Source organism: Pseudogymnoascus destructans (assembly GCF_001641265.1).
Source record: "Pseudogymnoascus destructans isolate 20631-21 unplaced genomic scaffold scaffold_5, whole genome shotgun sequence".
NCBI classification, from domain to species: domain Eukaryota; kingdom Fungi; phylum Ascomycota; class Leotiomycetes; order Thelebolales; family Thelebolaceae; genus Pseudogymnoascus; species Pseudogymnoascus destructans.
The window spans coordinates 268,811-284,665 of NW_020167524.1; the positions used below are offsets into that span (position 1 = coordinate 268,811).

At 53.2% G+C, this 15,855-nt stretch overlaps 4 protein-coding genes across 4 annotated transcripts; 2 read left to right on the plus strand and 2 right to left on the minus strand.

Moving 5' to 3' along the window:
• Positions 1-962: 962 nt before the first annotated feature.
• VC83_02372 (uncharacterized protein) lies at positions 963-4,461 on the minus strand. Its single transcript, XM_024466038.1, has 5 exons — positions 3,369-4,461; positions 3,128-3,321; positions 2,629-3,072; positions 2,074-2,565; positions 963-2,017 (listed from the first exon to the last, which is right to left on the minus strand). Exons 1-5 carry the CDS (start codon positions 3,743-3,745, stop codon positions 1,506-1,508), a joined length of 2,019 nt encoding a protein of 672 aa, XP_024326418.1. The 5' UTR covers positions 3,746-4,461; the 3' UTR covers positions 963-1,505.
• Positions 4,438-6,234, plus strand: VC83_02373 (uncharacterized protein; the record flags this gene model as incomplete). The annotated part of the gene is made up of 2 exons (XM_024466039.1): positions 4,438-4,760; positions 5,312-6,234. The coding sequence occupies exons 1-2, from the start codon at positions 4,706-4,708 to the stop codon at positions 6,232-6,234; spliced, it is 978 nt and encodes a 325-aa protein (XP_024326417.1). The 5' UTR covers positions 4,438-4,705.
• A 582-nt stretch (positions 6,235-6,816) lies between these two features.
• VC83_02374 (uncharacterized protein) lies at positions 6,817-10,551 on the minus strand. Its single transcript, XM_024466040.1, has one exon. It carries the CDS (start codon positions 10,402-10,404, stop codon positions 7,687-7,689), a length of 2,718 nt encoding a protein of 905 aa, XP_024326420.1. The 5' UTR covers positions 10,405-10,551; the 3' UTR covers positions 6,817-7,686.
• A 372-nt stretch (positions 10,552-10,923) lies between these two features.
• On the plus strand, positions 10,924-12,495 carry VC83_02375 (uncharacterized protein). The gene has a single exon (XM_024466041.1). It carries the CDS (start codon positions 11,557-11,559, stop codon positions 12,358-12,360), a length of 804 nt encoding a protein of 267 aa, XP_024326419.1. The 5' UTR covers positions 10,924-11,556; the 3' UTR covers positions 12,361-12,495.
• Positions 12,496-15,855: the final 3,360 nt, after the last annotated feature.

The window sequence follows — 15,855 nt, forward strand, 5'->3', positions numbered from 1 at the left end:
GGAGGATTATATATAGTCCTGCATTTCTCTAACTAGATTGAATTGTGCGGACAGTTAGAGATTGCCGTCGGATTTACGGGAGGTCTGAAAGGAACGTACGACTCATAGTCGTAGCTACGCTGCTTGATCAAGTGCCTTTTGATGAAAGTTTTGCACTGCTTAAAAACCGCTACATCAAGAGGTTGTAATAGATGTGTTGTATGAGAGGAAGGCAGCAAATAACAATGTTATGCTCTTCTGCTAATGTAAGAAAGCGCTCTGTTTTATGAGAGTCATAGCCGTCGAGTAATAAAGGCGAGTATCATCTGGTCCCATATGCTCCGCAGATAGTTGGATAAAATGCATAAGGCATTAGATTGCAATGTCGTCGTTTGAATACCCGCTCTCATTTACAATAATGAGGGCATTTGACTCAAGGTCATCATTATACCATGAATCTATATGAAGTTTGCTAGGGATAATGATGTCCCAATTACAGTAACAGAGAGCCGATTCTTAAGATTATCAGCAGTTCACTGCTTTACACCGATTGGTACAATAACAGCCGTAGACTTATAACACCCAATCATATAGCCAGTCTCATCAACGTTATATGTGAGAAAGAATTCCTCAAACACCTCTTTCTTTTGTGCTTGCTTCCGATGCCCGTAGTATCATAGATCGGTTGGCAAGGACCCCACGCTCAAGTTGGCTGTATATGTACTTGGTTGTTTTAAGAAGAACTGTTAGGCCTCATTAAGGCGAGCAGTCCTACTAGGATCGTTATTGCGAGGCATTGTAGATACTACGTTATGAATAATACTATTATTTTCTCTATATATCAAAGTAGCGGTGTACGCACATCTTGCTATCGTACGCACAACTTGCTGTCACCACCTACGAGCGAAGCGAGTGGAACACCGAGTAGTATAGGGTCGAGTGAGAGGTCTGGTCTGTATGCGGATGGCCCAACAACCGAGCAACAACAAGAAAGGCAAGAACAACCCCACGATGGACGGCGAGACGCCGTCACATCCACCATAATACATCTCAATATCAAACGAGCAAGTCACAAAAGCATATGAATCACAACCACAAATAAATGCAACGGGTATTATTGCAGAACAGCTCTTTAATTCCCCCTCATACCAACCTAGCTAAACCCACCCTCTCCCCCCTCCCCACCCACAAAGAAACAGCACCACAAAGCATACACCCTCCCGATCTCCCGTCTATCCAGACCATCCGAGAAGTGGGCATTCCCAGATAACACCTTCCCTGCGCGGCGGTGACCTATCCAGCGAAACTATCCGAGCAAGAAGCCTGACTGCCCCCACAGGAGGAAAACGAGGAAGAGAGCGAGAAAGACAAGGAAGAAAGAACAAGTCGGGGCACCAGCCATCATATATCTCATCTAAACCCCCAATCGCAAGGTGCATCATTGGTATCGTACAAGTTTCATTCGCGGCGGCCGACGAGCAGATTGAGGAATTGAGTGCTGGTGGGCGGAGGGCGAGGCGAGGTGCTTACCAGCCGTCATCCTTATCGGCGGCGACGCTGGGGGCAGTCACGGTGACGGTTGGGATGGGGACCTCGATCTCCTTACCCTTACCCTTGATGTCACTACCGCTAACGCGCGGCACATTGGGGTTGACTGGCTCGAGGACGGCGAGGGCCGCAGGAGCAACGACCTTCTGCTCTGGCTGAGCGTTAGGGTTACGTGGCTTCATGCCTGGAAGGAAGCGCGGCACGGTGGGGGTGTTCATGACAAGGTTCTTGCTGACGTTGTCGGCGAGGACGTCAATGATCTTATCAGCCACGGGGGCGGCAGCCTCCTCAGCATCGTCGCCGCCAAAGTCGGAGTCAACCTCGAACTGCAGCTCGGCGGCGCCGCCCTCGGGGACGAAGGCCTGCAGGAAGTCCGGGATGGGCTGGTTGGTCTCGCTGAGTGTCTTGACGAGGTCGAGAGCCAGGTCCTCGTTGCGGTCGCAGTAGAAGGAGGTGGCGAGGCCGCGGTTGCCGATGCGAGCGGTGCGACCTGGGAGGTGGGGTTAGTTTGGGGTTGAGAGGAATGGGGGAGGGGAGGGAGCTTACCAATACGGTGGGTGTACTCCTCAATACCGCCAAAGTTGGCGTTGGGAAGATCGAAGTTGATGACGTGCATCACGTTCTTGATATCGAGACCACGAGCGGAGACTCCGGTCGCGACGAGGATGCCAACGGCACCGATGCGGAAAGAACGAATGGCATCCTCACGCTCGCGCTGGGTGCGATCAGAGTGGATTGACGTGGAGGGCATACCGATGTTGTACAGGTAGTCGTCGAGCTCGTCAGCGCTACGCTTGCTGTTGACGAACACGATGGTACGGGCGGGGGGACGCGAGTACAACAAGTCGAGGAGAGCCTGGCGCTTGGCGGATGGCTCGACGTAGATGACGTTTTGCTCGATGTTGGTGGATGTGGATCCAGCACGGCCGACGCGGATGCGGACAAAGTCGTTGGCAAGGTGCTCCTTTGCAAGGTCGCGGGCAGCCTTGGGGAAGGTCGCGGAGAACATCATGTAGGTGATGTTGCCATCCTCCTGGTCTGAGAAGGTGTTAGTTGGGGGATGGATCTAGAGATCGATCTGGGGACTGGAGAAGGACTTACCACCGCCGTTCATGATGACCTTGAACTCATCTTCCCAGTCGGAGCTGAGCATCTCGTCGGCCTCATCGACGATCATGTACTTGAGGCGGCACAGAGAGAGACGCTCTGGCTCATTGGTGATGAAATCAACGAGACGACCTGGAGTTCCAATGAGAACATCGCAGCCCTTGGCGATCTGGTTGAGCTGGTCGCGGCGGGGGCCACCACCATACACAACACATGGACGAAGCATCGAGCGGTAGCAGAAACGACGAGCCTCGTTGAAGATCTGCACGGCAAGCTCACGGTTGGGACAAACGATGAGCATGAGTGGCTCGGCACGAGTAAAGTTTCGGGGATCTGGGACGAAAGTCGCCGGGTTGGGGCGTGGTGCACACAACTTCTTGGCTTTGCCCATGAGTTTGGACAGGGTGGGGATCAAGAAGGCACCAGTCTTGCCGGAGCCTGGGAGAGATTGTTAGATTGTGTGTGATGGTTGTAGGAATGGGGGAAGACTTACCAGTTTGGGCACAGGCGACAATATCATGACCCTGGAAGATGGCGGGCAATGTGTAGCACTGAACCGGTGTGGGAACGGTATAGCCAGCCAGACGAACATTGGCAAGCATGACGGGGTGGAGTCCGGCATCATCGAAGCTGAGAACAGGCTTGATACGAACGGTTCCCTCCTGGACAACGTTGATGGAGGTAACACTGCGAAAGATTAGAATGGAATGGTAATGGAGGAGCAAGAAACATACCCTGAGAAATCGATGCCAGTAGTAACATGAACGTCAGATCCGAATAGTTGCTTCTCAAGAACAGGGTGAGCTGGGCCGACATCACCATACTCATCACACCACTCATACACGGTGGCGTTGTTGGCCCAGCCCTCATCCTGGAGAACATCGCCAGGAGCGAGAATAGGGCCTTCGCCTTCAGCGGCGCGACGCTCAGCCTCAGTCATGTTGTAAGCCGCATAGTTGTATGCGACACGGGTGGCATGGCCGCTCTGCTTGATCCACTGGGAGTGGCGGGGATCCTCTGGGAGGTTGGGGTCGAAGGGGCTACGAACCTCCTCCTCGTTGCCCTTTTCCTTGCCGTTAGGCAGGACGGCAGCAGCAACGTCTGCAGACATTGTTGCGGATTGTGTCTGCTCAGGGGATGTCAGTTTGGTGGGTTGATGAATGTGGAGAGAGGATGAAAAGGTGAGATGGTGGGGTGGTGAGAAGGTGGTGGGAGGGAAACATTGTGGTGGGCTCTTTGTAGAGACCCAGCTGATGGGACCTGGCGGAACCAATTATCCACCAGGTCATCGATCTGTGAAGTTGGAGATAGGAATGAAAAGGTGAGGATGGTAGATTGAAACGTGAATAATGGCAGCAAAACAAAGATTGGAATACATACACTGTAGGTCAGGTTTCCACAGGTTTGTTGGAGGTCTATGATCAAAGGAAGTAAGTACAAAGCCAAATCTCATACTGTCAATAGCGTATCCACCTCGAGGATGTCTTCTGTGTGTCCATCATGTTATGGAACGCGTGTTTATACTTTTCGTCAAGATCGAGATGGCTTCATATGAGAATGGCAACAAACCTTTTGATAGTGGAATAGCAAACCTCCTCAATCAGAAGGAGGATATGAAGAAAGTAACGCTTTCAAAGTCACAGAATGACGACCCCTTGAAGGCGTTGAAGATATGGAGAGAAAAATGAGGAAGAAAGAAGGAAGAGAGGAGAGAGAAAGAAAACAAGAAGTCTCCCTCTTAAGGTGAACTGATATACAATAACAGTGCGCTTAGCCAAATCAACGCTAGGGGCCCCTTTCACCTATGAGATGAAGCATTCGCCCGAGTCCGAGTCCTGATTCTTGACGCTCATTGGCTAGGAGGAGGAGAATCTTAGTATCTCTATATTCGCTTCGCTAGGCGCTAGGCGCTAAGACGTTCTCAGAGGATTTGGGCCTCGATATTGCCTAATCGGGAAGTCATGTACCTTTGTACGTTTAGTATATAACGACTGCTTAGTCGCCCGCCCGGCGATGACCGCCCACAAACACCGACGGCCACATTTCGAAAGACCGACAGCGACTGCCCGCCATGGCCGACGAAGAGGATATCATCATCGATGTCCAAGGCTATCTGAGCATTACCGGTACGTTTTATTTTTTATTGTTCCATCTTTCTTTGACCCCTTTCTATATACCAAGCACCCCTGCCTCACAGTTCTTGTTCTGTCCTGTCGCTGCCCATTCACCGGTACTCTTCTTGTTTTCCCCCTTCCCCGTTCCTGTCCTTGCATTGTGGGATTCTCCGTCACGGTGCAGTGTTATCGCTGCCACCGTGACGGAGAATGAAATTTCAGTTCTCAGGAACGGTGAGAACACCGTTACTCACAGCCCTTTTTCCTGCCTCCGTTGCTGTGCGGTGCTCAACACCGCACCGCACCGCTACTGTCAACAACTTCCTCTTCCTCCCTTGCTCTCTTCCCAACTCCATCGTTCCTCTCACCAAACTTTTTCTACTCCGTCGCTTTTCCTCTTCCCCCTCACCGTTCCTCACCTCCCTCTCCTCCTCCACCATCACGGTGCGGTTCACAACACCGCACCGTTACTATCACCAATCCTTTTCTACTCCGTTGTTCGTCACAACAGTCCCCTCTCTTTCCGTCTCCCTCCAGTTTCCACCAGCTAACACCTCTCCCAGACATGCCGGCCTACAACCCTCCATACCCTCCTCACGCCAACACCGGCATTCCCCTCCGGCCTCTCGCCGCCGCCGCCGCCACCCCAGCACCCCCTCCGCCATCTGGGTGGGAGGCACCGTCCTCCTGGGACATCATCCGCCGCCTCTCCTTCAACCCGTTCTCAGCACCACCCCCAGCCACGGTCCCAGTCCCCCAGCGCCCAGCACCAACTCCCCCAGCACCAACTCCCCCAGCACCAACTCCACCAGCACCAACTCCCCCAACTGCCTGCACCCCTTCTCCCTCCGCCGCCCCTTGCACCCCTTATCCTCCACCACCTCCCCGAACCCCGAGCCCGGCTCACCCCCGCCCGTCCGCCTCCACCCGCCGCACGAACGCCGCCGATGTCGCCCGCCAAATGGCGGCTCTCCACGTCTTGAATCGGTTCGCGTCCAACCGCGAGGCCGCTGATGCATCCGACGCCGCCGCATCGGCCTTCTCCGCTCACACCATCGCATCGGCTCCCGACCCGGCCGCAGCCGAAGAAGAAGCCACCGAAGCCGAGAAGGCCTTCCACCGCGAGCTCGCCCTCTCCATGCTCGAAGGAAACACACTCGCCTGGCCCGATGGACGCCCCGTGACCCGCGACGGAGGCCCCCTGCGCATCGCGGGCCTGGTCGCACTCGCCACTGGAGAGCCCGAGGAGTCCGAACAGTCGTGGGCGGATTGGTCCAGGGAGAATCGCTGGTGGTTACCAGTTGTGTGGGGTGGTGGTGGTGGCGATCCCAACTTCCGCTACTTTGATCATGGCTTTGAGGCTGGTGCCGAGCCGGCTTGCTTTGCCTGGGGATGCTGGTACTGCGACTGTGGCCCGGGCTGCTGCAATGGTGGTGGCAGATCCGCCAGGAACAGGCGCGCGTGGACGCCGGGAAACTTGGATTGAGGTGAGTTTTTTGTGTGATTGTGTGGTGTTCGGATTTGGGCTAATTTTGTGGATAGTTGCATGAGATTTCTTCTGAAGCTTTCATGACGCATCTACAGCACGGCTGGGATTCTGGCACGATTTCAAGATATAGGAGCATTGTGATCACGACTCACGAGAATACGACTCTTTGATGCCACGATACTGCAATATTCAATTTTCGTCGGCTTTCAGATCTGATCCAACATCCTGCGCATCATGCATCAAAGCAGCATCCAGAACACCATCACGAAACCACGAATTCCATTTCCACCAGGAACATATTACAAACAGTGCCACTCGACGATACCGACGCACCATTCATTCGATTTCCTTTGTGACTTCACTTGATTTCATTTCCTTTCAACAATCCTGGCCATAATACACATTCTACGGCATACAGGAGCATATTACAAACAACAGTACCACTCGACGATACCGACGCACCATTCATTCGACTTTCTCTTCCATTTTCGATAAAGCCATGGGATAATTAACGGGAGGAGCATACAGGCGCACCAGGCATAGTTCAGCAATTGAAAACTTTAAATTGGTATCTCATTCTTCCTTCTTTGTGATGTGATCTATATAATACCATAACCCGTGAAATTGCTTCTGTGTCCTTTGTTTGCCTGACAAGGGGAGAGATGTCATATGTATGAATAGGGGTAAACTCAGTTTCACGTGATCCGAATTTCTGGGGTGTGGATTTTTACCGTGTTTTGTGAGATTTGGGGGGTTTTGGTGAATTTAGGTGAGTGTGGGTAATTGTGTGTGTGTGTGAGGGCTAGGGTTTGTTTGTTTGTTTACGCAGGTACGCGTTATTGGTGTGTGGGATATTCGTGTGGGATTTCCGTTGTGGTAGTAGGCGGTGCTGGCGACTGTTCTTTATTCCGGCCGTTCCAGGAGTGGAAGGGAGCGAAGAGATTGATAGAACAGGTCACGGGATCACTGGGGGAGTGGGGAGCAGGGAAAGTGCAAAGGTAGGTGCATTCCTCTATCAATCATCGATCTGATTCTCGTATACTAGAGTACAGTCACACCTCTTCATCCCACCATCCCGCCATCCATCCATCCCCCCATCCATCAGCCATCATCATACATCCATCTTGGTACTCGTAAATACTGTAACTCCATCCCTCACACTGTATTGTAATCCCCTCCTAATGCATCTTTCCAGCCTATCCAGATCGACATATACCACATCGTAAAATGCTCAAAAGACAATGATAGACCAGCAAAATAGCCTGAAGATGGCTGTGAGTAAAGGCAAAGCAAAGCAAATTTCCGAGCAAAAGCAAAAACACCCTGACACCGCGTCGTGCAAATTCGTATACTCAGCAAAAGCAAAAGTAAGCGCAAAACTGAGGAGCGAGTATAAGCCAACCCACAATCAATCCCCAACAACCCAGACCGCGTCGTGTCGTGCACATCTCAACCCTCGTCCTCCTCCTCCACCAAAGCCGGCGTCCTCCTCTCATTCCTCCTCTTCGGCCTCCTATGCCTCGAACTCGAGATATTACTCGCACTATCATCCGGCGCGATCTCCTCCTCCGCCCACTCGCTCCCACTCTCGCTTTCCTCCTCCTGCCACCCCCCTCCTCCATTTGCCCCACCCCAACCACCAGCCGCACTCTCTCCTCCCGGCGTAGCGGCGCGGACTCCTATCCCGGCCCCGCCGCGACGAGATTGCGCAGCCATTGCTAAACCAGCACCGCGCTGACGGAGCGCTTGTCGCACTACCTCCGCCTTGCGGTGGAGAGCTTCGAATGCGTCTTCCAGGGCTTCCATGCCAGCGTAGATATCGCGTTCTATCTCAGCCAGCACGGCGATCTCGGCGTCTTCGTCGCTTGAGACGGGGTGTCTACCGCCTTGGAAGGGGGTACCGGGGATACTTGGTGGTGGGAAGGCTGATGGTGTTGGGTTGCGGGAAGACGGGGGGGAGGTGTCGAATGCGTTCCTGAGAGGAGGGGGGGAGAATGGGTACCGCCCCGCTGGCGTGGGACCGCGGGATGGCGGGGCAGCAGAGGAGGGTGTCGGGCCGCGGGAGGGCGGGGAGGGGAAATTTGGATCAGAAAAAGGAGAGGACGTCGCAGCGGCGTCTAGATCCGCGCCGGACCAGAGAAACCCGTCAAAGCGCCCCGAAATCAGAATTTCCCACTCCGCAATATTGATGAGCGACAGCGTGGTGAGGAGGTGGTGTAAGGAAGGGTTATGGAGGAGGTAAATCGCAGCTTCTGGATCGCGCGGTGCGGTGGGGAGGCGGTAGAGGCGCTGGATTGCGAGGGTTGTCTTGGCGATGAATTCGGAGCGGACTTTTGGCGCTGGGGTGGGGGCGCGAGTCGTGGTTGCGGTGGCGGAGCCAGCGAGGAGGGCGGAAAAGATGGGGCGGGAGGGAGTGGGGAGGTGGGTCAGGACGGTGAAGGAGAGCGTGTCGTCGTCGATGTCTGGGGGTGGAGGGGCGGCGGTGCCCGGGGTGGCGGAGAGCCATTTATCCACTACTGCTTTGGTTTTCTTGCTCTGTCGCAGATAGTGTTCGCGGAACTCCTCGGCGATGTCGGGGTCGATTTTCTGGGGTGAGGAAGGACGACCATCGTCTGTTAGGGGGGAGGGGAGACCCAGCCCGGTTGTCGTGGCGCCGAAATCGAAGGCGGGGTAGGGGGGGAGACTGCGCCGGCCGCTGACCCATTCGAGCACGTCGCCCCAGCCTAGGGCGCGGGCGTGGTAGAGGCGCGCGTCGGGGTCGGAGCTGCACATTATGCACGTGCATCCCTCGGCGGAGAGTTCGCGCGCGAAGACGTTTTCGAGGCGATCGAGGAGTTTGCGCGCGATGGAGCGGTAGCCTGTTGCGACAGCCACAGAGCCGTTTTTGTCGAGCACTGTCTCGTACTGGTCGAGGAGGCTGTAGAAAGGGCCGAAGACCTTTTCGATGTCGGGAGGGGCGGGGGCGGAGGCGCGGCCAAGGTAAGGGGTGGTGTTGTAGGAGGGGGTTACGGCGAGGAGGACTTTGGGGACGGGGCGGGAGAGGCCGCCGTTTTGCATCAAGTAGTCGACGCGGGGGATGTTGATGGGGACGACGGGTGGTGGGGGCGGGGGTGGGGGGAGGGGTGAGTTGAAGTTGGATTGTTGTTGTCCCCCGCCGGGCACGTCGAAATTCACGAATGGCGAGGGTGTGGGTCTGAAGTCGCGTGCGAAGTTCTTGGGGTCGTGGGCGTCGAATTTGGGTGTTGCTGTGGGTGTGCGTGGGGATGCAGACTCGCGGTTGCTCTGTCCTGAGTCGGTATCTAGACCTGGTGGTCGTCGTCCGAATCCCGCTGCGACTTGCTGAGGTTGTGTGCGTTTCGGAGCAATAGACGTTGCGTTGGAATCGAATCCCGACCTTGACTGTCCCTCGTCGCTGAGATATTCATCTTCCACGGCCTCCACGACATCAACCCTAGGCCTCGACGACTTCCTCGCCGTGCCTCTCGAGTCCTTCGACTTCGTAGATACCTTCGACCGATCATCCCTCATAACCTTCGGGCGTCCAAACCACGACCTCTCCGACCCTCGTGAGCTGGGCCTCGACCCTTTTGCCTCTTCCTCTCTGATCTTCGCTGCCCTTGCGGGCGTCGACGTACTACTCTTCCTCTGCGCCGATAACTCCGTATCTGGCGGTGTAAGCGGCCCCTGCCTCTTCAGACTCTCCTGCGACCCTCTCGCGCCCTTCGCCTTCAAACTCTCCTGCGAGCCCCTGGCCTTGTGCGCCTCAATATCCGTCGGCTCAGGCGTATACACATCCGGTTTATTCAGATCAACCCTGCTATACACCGCATCCTTGCTATGCGCCTTACTCAAACTCGGATACGGCGGCAAGGTCTCCCTGCTCGCCCCCGGCGCCAACGCCGTCCTCGACAGCTCGGGCACCAGATCCGCCATCGACGCACTGGGCTCGGACCCAACATTCATCTCGCCCTCCCTCTCCTTCTCCTTCTCCTTCTCGCGCTTGCGTCGACGCACCGGCAGTCCCGTCTCCGGATCGATACGTCGGGGCTTGGAGGAGCGAGGTTTCTTGGGCTTGTTGGGGTCGCGTTCGCGTTTTTCGCGGGCGCGGCGCTCAGAGGGACGCTCGCTGGGCTCGGTGGCGGCGTCGGCGGCGAGGGATGATGGCATTATGTTGGTGGGGGGTGTGGCATCGGTCGAGAGGCCGGGTGTGGAGGGACGGGTAGGCGCTTAGGCGGAGCGGGTTGGGGCAGTTGTGGTGCGCATGGGCTGTTTGGTGGGCGGTGATGGAGCTGGCGAGGTGGTGGATGAGCGGTCGGTGAAGCTGTAGCTGGTTTGTCGTGATTGTATGTTTCTGTGTAGCAGTGGTGGTAGTGTTGTTTGTGTGTTGATGGAGGAAGGATGAAGTTGAGTTGGAGTCGTCGTTGTAGGTGTGACTTGGCTTAGCTTCAGATCGGGCATCCACATCACTGGCGTAGTGGCCTAAGTTAGTGGTGTGTCAGGGTCGACGGGAGCGAATCAAGCGGGCGGTTGGGGGGGATGGGCGGCGGTTGCGGGGATGGGGGAGAAGGCTGGGCGAAGAACAACTGGGCGGCCAGCCGCCTTGCAAAGGACCAACGAAGAGCGAATGAAGTGGTCAAGTAGTGAAGTAGTGGGCGAAGTACTGGAGGATAGATATATGGAGTACACACCGCAACTTACGGACTCCGTCCTTCCCCTCTGCCGCCTGCCGACTCCCGCGCGTCAACTAGATAAGTTACTAGAGTACCAAGGTACGACTATCCCGTAGTACTCGGGACTCGCATTACTCTACTGACGGAATTGCCGGAATTGACGGAATTGACGGATTGTAAAATCTAAATCTAAATAAAATCCGGAAACAGCCAACACTAGAGTACGACGATATGCACGACAATCTACACCATTACGCAAGCGGTTTGGTTATGTCTGGCGGTTAACACGAGGAGGGAGGAGAGGCTTGGCGCGCGGATACTCGAATTCTACAGTACCCCAGCCGTCGATAATAAAGACTCATATGACCGACGCCATTCGAGGATAATAAAGACTCATATGGCCGACGCCATTCGAGGCTGAAGCCTTGTTCAGCAGCAAAAAGTAGGACGTGATGCGCTATTGTTTTTCATCCCCTCCCTGCATGGCTCCAATATTCGTCGTCGCTTAATCTGCCAGCCTTGCTACACTGTCTCTTCAGTTTGAGTATATAGCGCCAACTCCGCCCCAAATAGGCTTCAGTTACTGAGGTCGAGTCGCTGTTGGGATATTTTGGCATCATCTCTATTTCCGCTGCAATCACCAGCAACGATGTCAACCGTCACCATCGTCAACGGCTTCAGCCCCCTCAACCGCTGGCTCCTCTACACCAGCTTCATGCTCGCCCCCGCCCAATTCTTCTCTGGCCTCGGCAACAACTGTCCCAGCAACTTTGGTTTCCTCGCCTACAACTGGTATACCCAGATCATGTGGCTGAATGCCATTCAGGGCCATCAGCTGCACGCCCTCTCCCTGCTGCCCGTACACTTTAACCTCCTCTTCGTCTTCACCTACCTCGGCGGCGTGACCTCGGGGAACTTGGCCATGGGCATCCTGCTGGGTCTTGGTACTGGGGGTGTGATTATTCTGAATACGGTGGCGGCGTGGATTAGTTGGGCGACGAACCAGCAGGAGGGGTATGGGGTGTACCAGTTCTTTTTCTTCGGGTGGAGGACACTGAGCCCGGGGTGGCATAAGTTCATCCTCGTGTGGCAGATCTCGGACTCGCTCTTTGCCTTGAACTGTCTCTATTTGTCCATTTACCTGCCGGTAAAGATGGCCAAGTACACCAAGGAAGAGATGGACAAGGTGCCGTGGTACTTGGGGAAATTCCCCTTGATCACAGTGGGCGCGGCGGCAGCGCTGTTGGTTGGATGGCCATTGATTCTTTGGACGGAGCTGATTGTGGCGAGGAATAAGATTGAGTCGGACACGGATTGGATTCCAGTGTGGCTGTTTATCGCGCAGGCGGGCGCGATGCTGATGCCGGCCAGCTCGACGTATTTTGGGTGTATGAAGAGGGTATTGAAGAAACCAAAGGCTGATGGGGATTTGATATTGGGAAGTGTGAAATAGATAGGTGATGTGGTAATACGTATTTTAGTCTTGGAAATGATGGCAATGGATCTAACAGGTCTCTATTCAATGGAGATTGATCCCCATATAAGCAAATGGCATAGTAATTAGAGACCGGACCCTCTCCTTTCGCCGGCCGAGCTTAAACTCTAGTCAGAGAACTCCATACGACGACTCAAGGACCCTCAACCAGCCTTCCATACCCCTTAGACACAAGCACGTGAACTCCAATCCTAAGTCGGAAAAAGAACGTCAATTATTGTGTGTCAATCGATAATTAAAAGTAGTATTAGTTTATAGGGAAGGAACATACCCATGTGCATTTAAGCCCGGCGCAGCAAGGGGCGTGAAGCTTAGCAGTGCATTGAGCGTATTTTGGCAGGCAAGTTTCTAGCGTGTCTTCCATCACTGCTATATTATTGAGAGGGGTCGCTGTTGCTAGAGCAGCAAAGAGGGCTGGAAGGGCGATTGATAGTTTCATGTCGGCGAAGGGGCTAGGTGTATGTTGACTAAATTAGAGGTAGATAGATGAGTACTTGATAAAATATGAGAGGTGCTACTGGTTTACATTTAGGGGGCTTGGGGGGGTTTATATACCCTGGCGCGAAGCACCTACGGTTTCAGAGTGCCTAGAGCAGCTGCGTTGACTCTGAAGGTCGTTATCTGTACTACCCAAAGGCCCAATTGTCCCCGTCCCTGTGTCTTAAGAGTGATACACTACGCGTCACAATTGGTGTAACTACAACGCAAATCAGCTCTTGGATCGAGATCACAACTACATGACCTAGTTATTTATAAGACACTAACTTATACTGCATTGATCCCTTACTGTAAATGCGTGCGCATTATGTTGTTTTTTGGTGTTGTGGCTAGGGGTTAGGGCAAGGGGTTAAGGCAAGGAAAGGGAGGGCGAGGAAGCAAGGACGGCGCTTCATGTGAGTTGGATCATTCATGGAACGGCCTAGTCTGTCTTGCTATGCTACCTAGATACACGACCTTGTTATGGATAGGCTAGTGGGGCGGTAGAGGGGTGAGAAGGCGTGTTCATACATGTAGTAAGGCCGCTGAGAGCTAGATTGTCATTTTTATTGACCAAAAGGCATAATAGCAGAAATCAACCTCCTATTCCCCTTGATTTAACTGGTAGAGGTTAAACTCTCGAAGAGAACTCCATAAAACGACTGAACCTCCCCGCTGCCTCCAGCATCCTAATAATTTTCTACCTCAATGCATCTTCTCTTCTACAAATCCACACCTATATTAGCGACACAATGCTTTAGATGACCAGTATGGAAGGGAATCACCTCGCATTGAAGCCCTTCACAACAAGGTAAATCTGGAAAACACAAGCGCTCAAACACTTGGCAGGCGCCTTTCACAACAAGGTAAATCTGGAAAACACAAGCGCCCAAACACTTGGCAGGCGTTAACTGCTGAGTTTACTATGGGGCTGGCTGAGAAGAGAGAAGAGGAGGGACATAGAGCGGGAGGGCTTCATCGTTGAAATGGCGGCAGCTTGCTGGAGCTGTGGTGCGGGACAGTTTTTGGATCGCTGCAAGTGTATGCTAGGTTTACTGCGGGAGAACGGGGCAAGGGCACTTTATATGCGTTAGTGGGAGGGCCTCCAGGGAGGGTTCGATCGCTTTATAGACTGTGGTACTGAACACCCGTTACACTAAACTCATTTTCTCCAGTCCCACAAATTTCCAGCGAGACAGATGGTACGACGTCGCACTTGTCGAAGACGAACAGAACTGGTAAGCATTGGTTGGAGCAATCGCGATCATAATCGACCTCTTGTGCCATGTTTGACCTGCAAGCGAGCTTGAGCGTTACACTTGTTGGACGACGCATGCTCCATGTTTGGGCAACGTGCGCAATGCTTGGGATGATAGCGTGTGATGAACAGCTTTAAAGGTGTAAACTTCTCATCCTTCACTTATTTATGGACGTGATAAAGACAGCTCCTCCCCGCCTTTTATCGGCCGAGCTTAAACTCTGCAAGAGAAAATATGGCGACTCCTCCCTTCGACATCTTATCCAATCCCATGACCCTGCATTGCCCAAGAGCAGTTTCCCTCTTTCCTCCACAACATACATGCAAAAGCAGTATGAATTACCTAAGTCAGACAAGAAAATTAAATTGCATACGGCCGATAACCAGACATTCGACTATTTCAGGGCCCAAAGACGTACAGATAACCAGATAAACCCAGCGCAACAGTAGGAGTCCATCGCCGCCGCGGCGATAGCTGGCTCGAGACTCATATTGCTGTAATTACAAATGGACTCGCATTTGCTAACCCGAGGAGCGGGACCGTGAGCTTGATTAACAGGTAATTCCGTTTTTCGTCTGTTAAAAGGGTGTTTCTTGTGAATTTTTACGTTGTAGGAGGGGGCAGCGGAGCGTCCGATCACTTTATAGACTGCGGTTTCGAAGAGAACACCTGTTAACACCGAGCACTCCAAAGGATTTCGCGCTGATAAATGACTTAAGTAAAATCTTAATGCTCCATTTGACTCAAGTACATGGTAAAGTAACTCCCTTGCTTCCTTTTCGTCGGCCGAGCTTAAACTCTGTGAGAGAACTCCATACAACGACTTAGGGACCTACACTTAGCTTTCTATCCCATTTAACACTGCCATTTTGTAGCCCTGTCCTCAAATAGCAGCTTCTCTATTTAGCTGTTTTCTTTAGTCCGGTCAAACACACAAACGTGCTTGTCAAACTCCTAAAGTTGGGTGAGAACATTCATTAGCATGCCGCTGATAATTAGACCCTCTACTAGTCCACGGGACGGAAACCCTACATATAAGCAATATTGCCCAGTGCAGCAGTGGCCGATGTCACTACCGCAGCGATTGCCTAAAGATAGGCAAGGTTGCGAAGGCTCCGATAAATCTATGAGGGGGCTCGCAGCTACTGACCCGAGGAGTAGGGTTGTAAAGGTTATAAACAGCCTCATGTTCAATGAAATCGCAGTAAGAACTAAGTAGGCTTAAGAGATAGTAATTCCGTTTGCCAAAGGGATGTTGCCGGTTTTTCTTAAAATAAGGTCAACTTATAGGCTGCTGTGGTAGACAAGTGCCAAGCTCTCCCAAGGAGTCGGCGCTGGTCCCGACTCCTTGCGTCGTGACTCATTTCTGCCACCTTACCGTCAGTACCTTGCTATCGCCTCATTTCTACCACCTTACCATCACCACATTGCTCTTAACCCCCTTCCCATTTCCTCTAATATAGCCTCCTATTTCCTCCTATCATAAACCCCCTCCCTTACTACCCCTTACTAATAGAGGTAATAGTAAGTCTATATGTTATGGGCAAAAGTTTTATATACCCTGCATTTGACGTGATAAGTTTTATATACCCTACATAATATGAAACCCCCTGCGACCAGTAAAAATGCCCCAATTCCCCCATAGCCCCCCTCGCCATCACCCCCTCGCTGTCGCTCCTTTCGACGGCCTCATTCGGCCCAGTCGTCAAGGGCTCTC

Coding starts and splice junctions, on each gene's coding strand:
- VC83_02372 (XM_024466038.1), bottom strand. CDS start 3,745: ATGTCTGCAGACGTTGCTGCTGCCGTCCTGCCTAACGGCAAGGAAAAG. Junction 3,073..3,127: donor TGTCGCCTGTGCCCAAACTG/GTAAGTCTTCCC, acceptor AATCTCTCCCAG/GCTCCGGCAAGACTGGTGCC. Junction 2,018..2,073: donor GGAGTACACCCACCGTATTG/GTAAGCTCCCTC, acceptor CCCACCTCCCAG/GTCGCACCGCTCGCATCGGC.
- VC83_02374 (XM_024466040.1), bottom strand. CDS start 10,404: ATGCCATCATCCCTCGCCGCCGACGCCGCCACCGAGCCCAGCGAGCGT.
- VC83_02375 (XM_024466041.1), top strand. CDS start 11,557: ATGTCAACCGTCACCATCGTCAACGGCTTCAGCCCCCTCAACCGCTGG.